This window comes from Xenopus tropicalis, chromosome 6, assembly GCF_000004195.4.
Source record: "Xenopus tropicalis strain Nigerian chromosome 6, UCB_Xtro_10.0, whole genome shotgun sequence".
NCBI classification, from domain to species: domain Eukaryota; kingdom Metazoa; phylum Chordata; class Amphibia; order Anura; family Pipidae; genus Xenopus; species Xenopus tropicalis.
Genome location: NC_030682.2, coordinates 40407201 through 40421865, shown reverse-complemented (window position 1 = coordinate 40421865; position 14665 = coordinate 40407201). Strand labels below are relative to the sequence as shown.

General features: G+C 40.8%; 1 protein-coding gene across 5 annotated transcripts; it reads left to right on the top strand.

The window, feature by feature from the left end:
* The first annotated feature begins 147 nt into the window (after positions 1-147).
* tra2a (transformer 2 alpha homolog) lies at positions 148-13591 on the top strand. Of its 5 annotated transcripts, none has more exons than XM_012964512.3 (8): positions 148-373; positions 5623-5930; positions 6178-6311; positions 8025-8190; positions 8320-8508; positions 9814-9929; positions 11231-11392; positions 12068-13591. In XM_012964512.3, exons 4-8 carry the CDS (start codon positions 8158-8160, stop codon positions 12303-12305), a joined length of 738 nt encoding a protein of 245 aa, XP_012819966.1. In that variant the 5' UTR covers positions 148-373; positions 5623-5930; positions 6178-6311; positions 8025-8157; the 3' UTR covers positions 12306-13591. The 5 variants fall into 5 exon arrangements, with proteins under 5 accessions (XP_012819966.1, XP_012819963.1, XP_012819962.1 ...); XM_012964511.3 differs by lacking the exon at positions 5623-5930 and having other exon boundaries at positions 152-373; positions 12068-12135; positions 12365-13591; NM_001004819.1 differs by lacking the exon at positions 5623-5930 and having other exon boundaries at positions 205-373; positions 11234-11392; positions 12068-12135; positions 12365-12719.
* Positions 13592-14665: the final 1074 nt, after the last annotated feature.

Genomic DNA, 14665 nt, shown 5'->3' with positions numbered 1-14665 from the left:
CCATAACATATTAGACTTTTTTTAATCTAGTTATGTTCGTTGTGCGCTACGTAAGCTTTCTTCTCCAGTCTTTGTTTCTTAATTCTTTTGTGAGGAGACGCCATCTTCCGCTCCTGTTACGTCACGCACGCCCCTCCCCTTTGCTCGGCTTTATGAGCCGCGGCAAACTGCCGTGGCCGCCATTTTGAGTGGTTGCTAGAAGAAGAACGTCGGTAGGCACTTCACAGTGCAGAAGACATTCAAGCGCCTGCAGGCAAGAGGAAGTGAAGGAGGGCTCTGGAGTTGGACGCATCGGGCGCTGAGTGTACACTTGTCCATTCCGTATCGTCATTAATCCGCAAAAGCATTCACCATGAGCGACGTGGAGGGAAGAGTAAGTATTTTGTTTCTAGTGCTCTTGAGATAAGTAATCATTTATATCTAAAGCTAACCCATTTCCATCCTTCTGCATCATCGGTCCAGTGTTGGCGACTCTGCGAACATTGTATAACGTACATTATCGGCGAAATGTGGCGGTGGTCAGGGTTTTTGTATCATGTACATGTTTTATAAAGGCCGTGTGTGTGTAAAACGAAGAGCCACAGTCGGCTCGGTAGGTCTGTCTGGCACAAAATGGCTGCCGCGCCTGGGGGACTGGCGGGGAGGGAGCGGGGGCGCGCATAAGTGCCGCTAACCCGTGCGTAAATCTTCACTTCCACAAATAAATTGTTTTTGCAATTAACGGGGGAATTCCACAGTAGCCCATCGGTTCCAGGGTGGGGCGGAATGTTCCGCTTCAGTAGAGGGGCAGCGTGCTCTCCTACCGCGGGAGAACTCTTTTATCTCAAATTTGCCTCTGTTCCTGCCTAACAACGGCGTGAGATTCATCAATGGTTGGAGCAGCACAGTATTTATGTGGCCAGTTATATCGTGTAGGCAACCAGAGGTGTGGCGCTACATTGTTTCTAGCAACCCAAACTGTAGTTCAGTACAAGCAGTTGTAGCAATGTGCCCTGTAATATAGGGAGCTTTGTGCTGCGTCTGTGTAATTACTACACTAACAACATTGGGCCAGGTGGTGGGTATTTAAGCTCCTTTTCCAATAACTCTACTATAATAATGGAAATTAAAAATTTGAGGGGACAGCCACTCATGATTTTCTTACATTTTTGTGTTGTTGCCTCACTGCCAGAACAGTGCCAGCAAGTGAGGAGTATCCTTCTCTGGGCTGTGGGAGTGTAGGCTGTGATGCAGGCACAGGGAATTACTTTAAAGGAGCAGTTACACCAAAAAATCAATGTTTGCCAGTAATTACAATATAATGTACTGTTGCCGTTAAATTATATTGAGTGGATTTGGAGGTGCTACAGATCTATCTGCACAGTTACCTAAAGGGTGTATTTGTAGCTCTACTCCTGTGCAGTTAATTGGGTGCCTGAGAGTACATTTTTTTCCCCAGTAAGGGCTGTGACACACGGGAGATCAGTCGCCTAGTCTCCCCGCAATGCCACCCCAGTGCCTAGAATGTAAATTGCCAGTGGGATGGTATACGCGGCGGCGCAATTTGCTGACGTTGCCTTGAGGGGAAACTTTGGGCAACTTGGGCAAATTGCGACACTGCGTATGCCATCCCACCAGTGCTTACATTATAGCCGTGTCACTGCCCTAAAGGAACAGGCTAAAGCCATGCTCTGTGGGGAGCAGTTATCTATACTGCAAAAAAATAGATCCTAGGGAGGACTATGCTTCTCGCACTGGGAGTGAGCTTTATGGCTCTGGCACACGGGGAGATTAGTCGCCCGCGACAAATCTCCCTTGTCACGGGCGACTAATCTCCCCGAACTACCATCCCACCGGCAAACATGTAAGTCGCCGGTGGGATGGTACACGCTGTGCAGGCGATTTCGTCAAATCGCCGAAGTTGTCTCGTGAGGCATTTTTGGCGATTTGCCGAAATCGCACCGCCACGTCTGCCATCCCGCCGGCGACTTACATGTTCGCCGGTGGGATGGCAACACGGGGAGATTAGTTTCCCGCAAACAGGGAGATTTGTCGCGGGCGTTTAATCTCCCCGTGTGCCAGAGCCCTTAAGTGTGGACAGCCATCATTGTCATTATGAACATGTGACCAGACTGGCTTTGTTTAATGGACATAGGGTATAAAGTGCTATTGTACTCTTTTTAAATTTAACTAATGAACTTAAATTTGTTTTAAACTGACTTATTGAAAATGTCTCTAAAAACCATACTTGTCCTGCCAATCTGTTCTTCCTGTGTGTGCTATCCCAGGCTCCTGTCTACAGGCTGGGACTTTTTAGAACATGCCCACCCTCACTTGACATGGGAACAATAGCAAATCTGTAGGGAGCGTCAAAGGGGCCATTTTTAATTAAGATTTTTTTTTAAGGAATCTAATATGCATGTGTATGGTGACCCCCAAACCGATTTCTGCCCAGAATCTGCTTTAGCTGACCAGATGTTGATGGGGCAAGTTTCATTTTCCCATTGGATGGATTGGTGGACCGCATTGGCTCATTGATGTGGTCCTTACTTTGACAGCCACGATTTCTGATGTGGTCCTTACTAACTGCTCCTGTCATTCAGGTGATACAATCTGATTACTGCCACAGGTATTGTCTGCCTTGGGTGGCCATATTGGGGGGGGGGCTGCTTGTTTTGCATCCTTGCCAACCAAGCAGATATTGTACTGCGTGGCCACTTTAACTGCTATATAGCCTTAGTTTAAGCTTAAATCCACAAGTTGGGACAAAGAACCGACTGGCAAGGAAAGCTATATGTTTAATACCACAAACCCGTCATACCTTAAACATATTCAAGAATGAACAACTTTAATTTTTTTTAGTAAACCATAAGTACCCATGCCATGTGGTTTCAACATCTTAACCATCTTTACATTTATTGTAGTTTGGTACATGCTTTCAAGGGGCACTCTGAACTAGAGGATTCTAGTCTTGCTACTAAGTACACTGCAATAGAAAGAACATTACCACCTTTTAGTATAAGTCACCTGTCATGTCCATCCTTGCTCCCACGTTTAAATTGTTTTTCCAACAAAGTCTTTGTCCATTTCTCTAGGAATGCATAGATACGAGGTGCAATTTAACCCTAAGATGCTATAGCTATGACTGCTCCTGTGCCAGTGGGCATATGCATTATCGAGTAAAAGGGTTGTATTGACAAAGCAGGCCTCATGGGAGCAACAAAGGAGTGGGTTTTCACTGGGAATCCTTGCATTGTAACAGCACCAAAAGCAGTCTGCAGCTGCTTGGATATATTGCTTCATTGGGTTAGTTTTGGTTGAAATTCTGCGTTCCTCAAAATGACCGGTATTATGCAGTACTATCTTACTCTACTCCTGATTAGCAATGGATCCAGTCAGGAAGATTTAAGCTACAGGCTTAATGCTTGTGCGGGGATGGTTACAGCTGGTTATTTTATTTAGGGTAGGTTGCAAACTTCTTCTAATAGGACACATTTCCATACTTTATTTACACACACCTAGATTAAGGTACCTTGAATTTTTTTTCCCTTATTTAGTGTGCATATTAAGTGATGCAGACTCTTTCCAGGCTGTATGGTCTGGGCCAGGTGTGACCAGAGTTTTCTTTAAATGTGGACACCTACTTTGGTAGTTATTGCATTAGGATCAAATGTTGCGCTGCCATGTAGAGATGCATTGAATCCATTATTTTAGGATTCAGCGGATTATCATTCAATTAGTTTTTGGTCAATTGCTGCTTAATATTGCTAAAAAGGCTTGGATTTCTTGCGTCCCTACCGACATGGTAAGTTTAACTGCTCTGCATTGCATTGAGAACAAGTTAATTTTACCAGTCAATCAGGTCATTTGGTTTAGAAATCCGGTTGAAAAATACACAGGAGGCTTACTCAGAATTGTTTTGTGCCAGTGCTGTGCTACTGTGACCTACTGATAGTGTATCTACCTTGTGGGTAACCATGGTCTGTGCAGTACCTCTTGCTAAGGGCAAATGAGCCAGCCTGTCCTACCACTTGGCTGTGTGTTTCTTTGAGTAGATAGTTTGGTGTTCAGTGTAAGCAGAAAGTGTTCGTGTTAACGCTGTTCCTGATCAACTGGTGACTTTCAGCAGTTATTGGGAGATTCCTTAAATTGCACTTGATTTGGTAATTTTAGGTGTATGATTTATGCACACATTATCTTAGCCTATGTTCAGTATTTTATTACTTTATTACTAGTCTTTATGGAGCACTTTGCAATTGTGGTTTTCTGCTGTTTGCTTAAGTATGACCCTCCAATATAGCATGCATGTTTTGTCCTATATGTAATGGCTGTTTGTGGTGACTGAGCGACTCACTTGCAGTACTTTCCATGACACACATTAAGGAGTGATTGTTTAAGGCAAATAAAGTTTGTGTACATTTACATGTTTCAGTTTTGCAATTCCCAAGACGAGACCTTATCTCCTAAACAGTATAAATATAATTCATGCATGCGAGACCTTATCTCCTAAACAGTATACATATAATGCATGCATGTAGCAAAGTCATTCTACAACTTCTCTGCAGGAAGACAACTTCTTGGCTGCTCCCTCCTGGTGCAGGTAGCCTAACATTGGCAGGGGATTTTTTTTTTATGTTTAAGCTACTGATGTGAGTGGTTGTGTTTACCTTGTTAGATTTGCAGTCCTGTTATTCCTGTACTTGGATGGCCTACTTGAGCTGCATGTAAAATCACTGTGGTCATATATAGATGCATTGGTTATTAGCTGTACAGGAGTGCCTTGGGCACCTGCTTTTGTTTAAATGCAAAGTACAGCCCTAATGAGATCTACTATTTATAGGGTCAGTGTTTGCTAATGGCATTTGCAATACTAAGGGATTAGTGTGGTAGGTTTAGTATACTAAGATATATGCATAAAATGTTTTGTTCTCCATTAACTTAACAGAAAAGGAAAGCTGATTTAAATATTTCTCCCATAGCTGGTCTTTCTATGAAAGGTTATTTAGTGAATGCATAATCAAAAGGCACCAAAACATTTTTGCAGACAATCCAAAATATTTTGACAAGTACTGTAATTTTCATTGTACATGGGGGTTTAGATGCTGTTTGGTGTTAGTACCTGCTGGGGATTTAGGGGGGGAAATTGCTAAAGTTCATAACTTTTATGTAACTGAATCAGTGCGCAACATAAATATCTATAAAAGGGGGTTATTTGACAGAAGGCTGTCAGAAGAATGGTCTTCAGACTGATGGCAAGCTTGCAGTAGTATAGCTAGTCTTGAGGTCTCTGACCCACCCAAAGATTAAGAATTTTCATGGCTTTTTCCTTTTTTTTTTTTTTTTTGGCCTTTATTATGTAAAAGCAAATCTTTCAGCCCCTAGTATCTTACACTTAGATTTTTTATTCTTGTAGTAAGGGAATGAGGCACTTGATTTGAACTGGCTTCTTACATGATGGGACTATACTGGCAGATGTCTGTAGAGGCAGTCAGTTTTCATAGAAACCATGCCAAATAATTTTAATAGAAATTGGCTCTAAAATGGTTTAATACTGCTGGATACTTGTAGCTTCGTAAATTCCTCACTCCAGTAGAGGTTAGGCCCAGTATGATTCTATATACTAAATGTTCTTTTTCCATTAAGGTTAATGTTCGGGAAGAAATGGAAGAGTTTTTTCCAAGAATATTGAAGATAAAGCAAGATAAAAGAAGGCTTATGAAAAGTTTTAAAGATCAGAAAAAATCAATTGAATGGGGAAATTTTTTGAACAGAAGATTGGGCAGATAGAAGCACTTGAATGTTTATAATGCTTTAATGAATTATTTGAATTGGGGAAGAATACACGAAGGTGAAAAATGAAAAATAATGAAGATTGAAGAAAAGTATAAAGCAAGAGTGAAGTAGAATTAAAAGAATCTGGAAGAATGAATGGGTCCTAGGTTAAGTAAAATGTATGGTTTATGTTCCAGTGTCTGTATGATAAAGTTAATACCTTGCATGATTTCGTACTAGAACATTGGTCATCTAGTTAAACTAGGATTTAGTAGGGAAAATATTTTAATGGGTTTAATGCAGGCATTGGAGATTTAAAAAAGCAAACTATAACCTAATCTTGTTTTCCAGGTTTATAAATGTTTCTGTACAAAGAACTAGGCATTTTGGAAACTGCTCAAGTTTTAATATATTGTGTTCTACTAGGAATCCAGGTCACGTTCAAAGTCACCAGCTGAAAGTGCCCCTCGTGTGAAATCTGAGAGCAGATCCAGATCCCGTAGTGCATCGAGGGCTTCCAAACGTTCAGAGTCTCGGTCCCGGTCAAGGTCCAAATCAAGGTGAGTCTTGTGCTCGGCTTATTGAAGGTGCTTTGGGTGGCTATACAGTGTGTTCAGTAATAGACCAATAAGTTGTTGTTGTATGTTTGTAAATAGGCATCTGGATTACTAAACATGGATAAGATGTCATGGTTAACATGTTTTTTTGCAAATTAGAAGACCACAGCCAGTTGACAAGCTGTCATGATTGCTGGCTGACAGTGCCGCACATCCCACTCACATTAAAGCAATTGCAGAATCTTAAGTATTTCAACAGTTCTGAGTTATGTAATAACAAATCCCTTTAGCTCAAATATGTGGTAGGCATAATGTTGAAATGTGTGCACCAATTGTGAACTGACTAACTGCACTTTCACTAGTTTAAATATACTTCATATGTTAAGTGCTCAATCAATCCATCTGCAAAATTAAAATTCTAAACTCTATATTTACAAAGAGTTCTTTTGAACAGTGAATGGGACCACCTTGGTGCAAATGTTAACATGGATAAACTACATTAACTGGCCCCCAACTTTATAAAATGCTTTAGCAATGTGTATTGTCACTGTAGCCTCTGGTGTATTGGCATGCGTGTAGGTTGGATATTTTAGAGCAGTGCTGTCCAACTTCTGCGGTGCCGAGGGCCAGAATGTCTCGCGCATACATGGTGGAGGGCCGCTAATGGAAGCCACTCCCCCCTTTTAAACCACGCCCACTTCAAACCACACCCATTTTATCACAATGGTGGTAGTGCAGCAAAAACCCAAATGCAGGGATATCAACCATCCATATGTGAAAGAATTATATTATGTCATATTAAGACACACCCTAAAATCCATATGACTTCTCCTCCCCTGTGGATAGCACAGCAACCCCCATAAATAATTACACACCTTAGGGACCATTTACTGGCTATTTCCAACTGCTAACAAACTCCCAGAACAAACCCCTGCCAGGTTCACCTCCAACAGGCAGCACAGGGTAGCAGTCTGCCTGCCCTATGCTACCTGTGTGTGCCATACTCTGCCTGCCCCATGATGCCTGTCTGCCATATGCTGCCTGTGTGTGCCATACTCTGCCCTACCCTGCCTGTGTGCCATACTCTGCCTGCCCTACCCTGCCTGTGTGTGCCATACTCTGCCCTACCCTGCCTGTGTGTGCCATACTCTGCCCTACCCTGCCTGTGTGTGCCATACTCTGCCCTACCCTGCCTGTGTGTGCCATACTCTGCCCTACCCTGCCTGTGTGTGCCATACCCTCCCTGCCCCATGCTGCCTATGTGCCTACCCTATGCTGCCTACACACAGGCCTGAGGTGTGAACAGGAGAACAATATGGGTGATTATAGCCTGAGCCTGAGGTGTGAACACTGCAGGGGGTAAACAATGCAGAGATTAAAAGGTGGGAACAGTACAGGGGATTACATGTTTAAACAATACATGGGATTACATGTTTAAACAATACAGGGGGATTACAGCCTGAATCTGAGGTGAGAACCATGCAGGGGGGCAGTTAATCTCAGTACTGATACCATTTAAAGCTTATAGAAGGGTAAACCATCAAAGCAGCCAGACAGGTGGGGGGCCACACAGGGGGCCGCCAGTTGGACAGCACTGTTTTAGAGCAAAAGGGTTTAGTTAGGGCAGAATCTCTTCAGCCATTTAAATTTTTTTTAACCTGCATCATAATAGGGTACATAAGTGACCATTGTTTTCTTTCTTTCTTTCTAATTAAGATCAAGATCTAGAAGGCATTCTCACAGACGCTATTCTCGCTCAAGGTCCCGTTCCCACTCACGTAAAAGGAGGTCAAAGAGTAGGTCTTACACACCAGAGTACAGACGACGGAGAAGCCGCAGTCACTCTCCAATGTCTAACCGAAGGAGACACAATGGCAGTCGGGTAAGTTAACATTTTTGCAGATTCTACATTTATTTTACCAATGCTTTCTTTTTGCTCACTACTAACTTAAAATGACCATTACATAAGTTATAAATTTCATACAATGTCTTGCTGTTTTTTCTCTTTCAGGCCAACCCAGATCCCAACATATGTATTGGAGTGTTTGGCCTAAGTTTATATACAACAGAGAGGGACTTGAGAGAAGTGTTCTCTCGTTATGGTCCCCTTTCTGGTGTCAATGTGGTTTATGATCAGCGTACAGGAAGGTCAAGAGGCTTTGCCTTTGTCTACTTTGAGCGAATTGAAGATTCCAGAGAGGTAATTGTCAAGTTTTGCCTCCTACAAATAAGGAGGCATAGAATGTGCTAAAGTAAATTTCTGTTCACGGTTAGTTCTACCCTAATAAAAACATATAGGCATGAAAAAACACCCAGGAGGGAATTCTATGGTCCAGTACAAATACAAGGGATAACACCATTTTAGCTTAATTTATTTTAGACTATTTTTTCAGTTGGCTCTCGGGACTACCCTTCAGAGCAGTTGTCTGTATGTTGGCACACTGCTAATATTGCACCGGGTCTGGACCCTCTGAAAAAGCATGCCAGAACATACAGCAGACTTGTGTAGTTTCTTTGCGCCAGTAAAACATTTAGTTCTATGTGTGAATATAGCAATCTGCTTTTTTGTATGAAAGTGTTACCAGTTCCACTAAATGAGCTTATTGCCTGTTGTGAAGCCAAATAATTGGCTCACGTTTGTGAATGCATAATAGTGCATCTAATTAGCTTACTGCAGAGACATCCTGAACAACCCTTACTTCTAACCCTCAAGCTAAACGCTTAAATTGTGGGGTTTACCCTATGGAGTGCCAAAATTGGTTTGTGGCAAAAGCCTCCTTAGTGTTGGCAGTGTAGATTATGTGGTAAATGTATAAAAGTACTCATATTTTTACATAATGGCTTGTGGGAGGGTGTTTTATAAATTGGGCTTAGAGGCTATGTAATGTATAAAAGTACATTACTTTCAGGTATGAGTATGACAAGTGGTGTCCTTTTATAGCACTATCCCTGTTCTGCTACTTTTGCCGCTAGATGGCAATATAGCTTAAAGTTTCACAGACTTGCACGTGGTCATACTTATTGTGAGTGCTAAGAGCCTTACCGTCTGTGCATTTTTTTTTATTCTACCTTTTCATGGTGCGTCCAAAGGATAGTGTTCTGTGCTGTAATATCTGAAGTTTGGACAGAAATTAAGCACTGACTGATTTAGGTACTTTGTGACAACCATGTGCAAGTAGAGTACTGTTTTGTTAAGACATGTACAACGTAACTTGAAGATCCTCAAAATTTATCTTGTAGTAGTATTTTTGTTGGGCATGGCACATTGTGCTTCATAGTATAATCTGATTTTTGCCAAGACTATGGTTATAGCATAGCAGTGTTTCAGATTTTCCTTCCCTCTCGCCTGCCACCAACAACTGGCAACATCTGTGCGTTTATTTCCAGAATGTAGATTGCCTTATTTACCTTTAGCAAATTTGGACAGACTATTTTGGCTACTAGTCAACAGGCTTATTGCATAGAAAATATTTGCTGCATGATCTTTCCCTTTGTTTATATTTAGGCAATGGAGCATGCAAATGGAATGGAACTGGATGGCAGGAGAATCCGAGTTGACTACTCTATCACAAAAAGAGCGCATACCCCCACTCCAGGCATATATATGGGAAGACCTACCCAGTAAGTCGCTTTTTGACTGCCTTTGATACAGTAACATTCTGCGCTATTTCCCTACTAAGCATCACTTGTTGCAGACTGCAGATAATAACTTACAGACTTTCATTTTCTGATTAGGTGTAGGACTTAAGGGGGGGGAGCATATTGTGTGTACTTTTACGGGGACCTTACATGGAATAGCTTAACATTTCCTGTTGGGAAAAATCTAAAGAAACTGCAAAACGGCAGTGTGCTCAGCTCAAGCCCCATTTATTGAACTTGTATTAAAGGAATTGTCATTAGTTTTATGGTGTACCAGTTTCCGAAAGAGCCAGCGCTACACATTAGAACTGATTTCAGGCACGCTATTGTTTCTTCTACTCCCATGTAACTGAAGGGTCCCAAGCCAGGCTTTTTACTATTGAGTGCTGTTATCATACCTACCTTTACCAATACAGGTGTCTGGTAGCTGCTGTCTTGCTACCTTCCCATTTTGCTGATTGGCTGAAGAGGGGGGGAAAGGGAGCAGGGTGATATTACTTCTGTGCTGCAAGTTGGTGTGAAGTTTCAGTCACAGGGCTGTAGCACCCTGGGGAATGAATGACACGTCCCATGTGAAATTTCAAAATTAAAAAAAAAAAAATCAATGCAGGGCTCTTGCTGGAGAAGCTCTATTAACTGATGTCCATGACATTATTCCTTTAAGCAAGGGGACACTGAATTGTGTCCTTAATAAATTACACAATTTAAGGTTTGCTTTCCTCATATTTTACAAAGTTTCTACAGTGATGGTTGTAAATACATATTGCAGGACTTGTGGCGGCAGTCTGTATATTGCTTTTAGCACTCCACTGAATAAAGAAAAGGTGGCTGAGCACAAAGCATATAAACACACCAATATAGTAGAACTTTAAGCTTAAATTCAGCAATAGTCATTTTCATTGAAATATGATGTAATTGTTAAAGAAACAGTAACACCAAAAATGAAAATATATTGGTGTAATTATACTGTACTGCTGCCCTGCACTGGCAAATTGTTGGATTGCTTCAAAAAGACTATAGATTATATAAATACCCTGGTGTGTAGCCACAGGGGCAGCCATTCAAAAGGCACAGATTACATAGCAAGTAACAAATTCTGTGGAATAACGATCTGCTGTGTAACCTGTGCCTTTTCTCCTTTTTTTTTTTTTAAATGGCTGTCCTCATGGCTACGTGGCAGTTTATATAATTGTAATGTTTCTAAAGCAAACACCTATTTTTTACAGGCAGTGCAACATTATAGTTACATGTACATTAATTACACTAATCAATGACTTTCTTAGCAGTGGTGGCGGCGGCGGTGGTGGAGGTAGTGGCGGCGGTGGAGGTAGTGGCGGCGGCAGTGGTGGTGGTGGTGGTGGAAGCAGCCGTCGCCGTGACTCATATTATGATAGGGGATATGACCGAGGCTATGACAGATACGATGAATATGACTACAGATACAGGTAATCACTTTAACCTTATTAATCATACCGATCATGGTACTTTCACCTGCTCATATTTGATCTGTAAAATTGTAATGGAAAGTTAGACACTGACACCAAAAATGAAACCCTTTTTATATCATAATATTGGCTTTGCATGCTATTTATAATTTTTCCATAAGTATTTGCCTGATGCATTTACATTCCCTATCTTATTCCCCATGGTCCTCTGTGAGGGAGCTGCCATATTTGTGCAGCAGGAGTTTGTTAGCATTAGCTGTAACTGACCAGATGAGCTGAGAAGGGACAGTCAGGTTTAGGAACTTCAAGTAACAATTACTTACAAAAGCAAAAAACAATCAACATGACCTATAGGTAACTTTTTAAAAAAAAAGTTGTTTTTTGTGTCAAAAAATTTAATCACATGACTTTAACCGTTCTTATTTAGTTTGTTCTGTAATGGTTCAGTGTACTTAAATTGTGTGCCCCAGTTAGTAATTAAAGGGTTAACTTTCTAGACTGCAGTGGTGCATTTAGGGAGCATAGTTTCTGCATTGTTTTGCGAACCTTTACGCAAGCAAAACAGTCTCGTTCCAGCTTATTTCATGTGGTTCAAGGGCTATCATTTAAGGGTTTTCCCCTCTTATCTTGGGCATCATGCTGTGGACCCTAACTTAATCTTGGCTTTATTTGTAGAAGACGATCCCCATCACCTTATTACAGCCGATACAGATCCAGGTCACGATCACGTTCTTACAGCCCAAGTGAGTATTCAGAAGAACATGAGTTACACTGTGGGTGCAGTTTTCTCAGAACTATTTTATCATTTTCAACACTTGTAATCTGCTTTACCTGTCCTCGGCTGTTTCCTGAAGCCTTTCCTAGTGGGAAAAGGTGTTGGGCTAATGCCACATGGAGGGGTGGGCAGCATTAGCCTTAAGGGGGTAATCATTGAAAGGTCATCTCTAATGGCTTTTTTTTTTCTCATTGCAGGGCGCTACTAGGACTTCATGATTGGACTTTTTAACCTTATTGGATTTAGCCTTTTTTAGTCTTTGCATTTTTGTTAAATGTACTGTTCTGTGAATATTACAGTTTTGCTGTAGTTTTTGTTTAGCAGATCATAAGCAAATACAAACTATGCATTCACTGGTGAAAATCTGGTGTCTGTATAACATTGTTTTGTAATTTTTATTCCCGAGGGTTTTGTTTTTTTCCCCTCCCAACCACTATGATCTTTGAAAGGACTTCTTTTCTTTTGCTAAACATGCAGCCTATTTAATTGAAAGGAAACTCTATTTTTTTTTGTGCATAGTAAAGCGGTGTACAATAAACCATATTAAAATGTTTTTTTTTTTTCTGACTCTTCTAAATCCTGTTGGCTCTTAAATTGCCAGATTGATGTGTTGTATTTACGCAGTGCAGGTTCATGAAGTTATCCCTTTTCCTAAAGTTATACATCTCCCTTCTTGCTATTCATTATTCATTGGAACAGTTTAGTGATTGAAGAAATGCTTTTCCCGACCTCTTATCTGTAGTACCTGCACCAGAAACGAATTGAAACAAATATTTCAGTTTCAGACGCATGGTAGCTACATCTTCCTATGAGTTTATATGAAACTGAGAATGTTTAATATCTTATAAAATTATCCTGTTACCCACATTCTAAACATTGAGTTGTACAGAGCTTTGCTAGGATGGTGAATATTTAGAGCAATGTTGCACACTGCTTAATCACCCAGTTGGAAATTTCCTCCTGCAGGCTGTTGTAAAAGCACAGGTATTGGCATCAACAGTGGGAGAAATTTCCCATGTTGCATTGCTATTAAGAGGGGTATGATTTTAGAAAGCTCTGAATTGCTTTGCGCCCAAACTACCTAATCTAGGTGGTTTCTATGTACTTGCTTATGAATTACCAAGCACTGTGACCAAAGTCATTTACAGAACTTACATGTAGGTGTATAAAAACAGCACAAATGCTAAAACTTAGACCCCCTCAGGGCTGGTTAGCTGTTGTCAATTATTAGACTATTCATGTGTAAAAAGAAAAAAAAAACAATGAAAGACCTGGCTATGCTTATGCCAAAATACAATATACAGCTTTACTATGAATGATTTGATGCAGTGTTCAGTGGCAAGGTTAGTTCTAACACCACTGTTGCACAGCTTTAAAAGTGTGCCCCGTATACATTTTGTAAATTAAAGTTCTCTGACTGCAAATTCTGTTTGTTTTTCTTTTCAAAGTTTAATTTCTGTCTTTGTTCCAACTGAAACGGGCAGTCTGTTCCAATAAAAATAGTTGTGCTGAAGTGTCTAGGGATCTTTTTATGCCTTAAACAGCCAGTAAAAGCTGCTAATTTGTGTGGTCCCCATACTTACACACAAGGGTTGACTGCGTGCATTAACTTTAAAGGCAAAGTATTTCCTGCCTTAGTAATGTTGGGTTTTTAGACAATCCCAATAAACATTTAACGAAAATATGTATTTCTAACTAAATTTCCGATGCATTAAATACTTTAGTGTAATTGCAGCTGAAAGTATATTCCCTTAGGTTTTTGACTCTCAAGCCAAGCATGTATCAGGTTTGTTAATGAGTTGGCTTCTGCTGCATTGTTGCTCAAATCAGAGCCAGGAGTACAGCAGCTATGAACAGATGCTGATTTTAATTGGATGTCGCCTTTACAACTAACACAAGTGTTTCAAAAACTGAATAGTAGACTGCAGGTGGAAGAGTGGGATCTGTTACTGAATGCCACATTGCACGAACATGAAAAGGAATCTGTAAATTGTCACTTAGAGGTATCATTATGGGAAATGCACTCCCCCCCCCCAAACTGTAATCTTATTTCAAGACTGTCCAACTTTTCAGTGCAGAGATTCACTGTTTGGTGTTAAATGCCTAAAACTTTTATAGGTGTTAATGGGCCAACAATGGAACTGTTAATAGCATATTTGCAGATTATCCAAATGCTGCTATCTGTACAATGTTGCTGTGTCAGTGCAAGACTCCTGAGAGGTTTGGCTGTTCTTCAACCTGCATTATAGGTAGGCCAAGAAATAAGTATGTGCGACCGTAGCATTTAGGTTTAAGGATGGATATGTATAATTTAACTTCTCTATTAGTGAAACTGTTTTTCACAGTTCCTTGTGTTTAAAAAAAATTATATATTTTGATTAAAGCAAATCTCAACAAGACTTTCAAGGAGCCCACTGAATACGCTCAATGCCTGCATACAAGTGTGTAGCTGTCTCTAAGCTGCTGACTAATGGCTCCTTCTATGGCAGGTTTCCCCA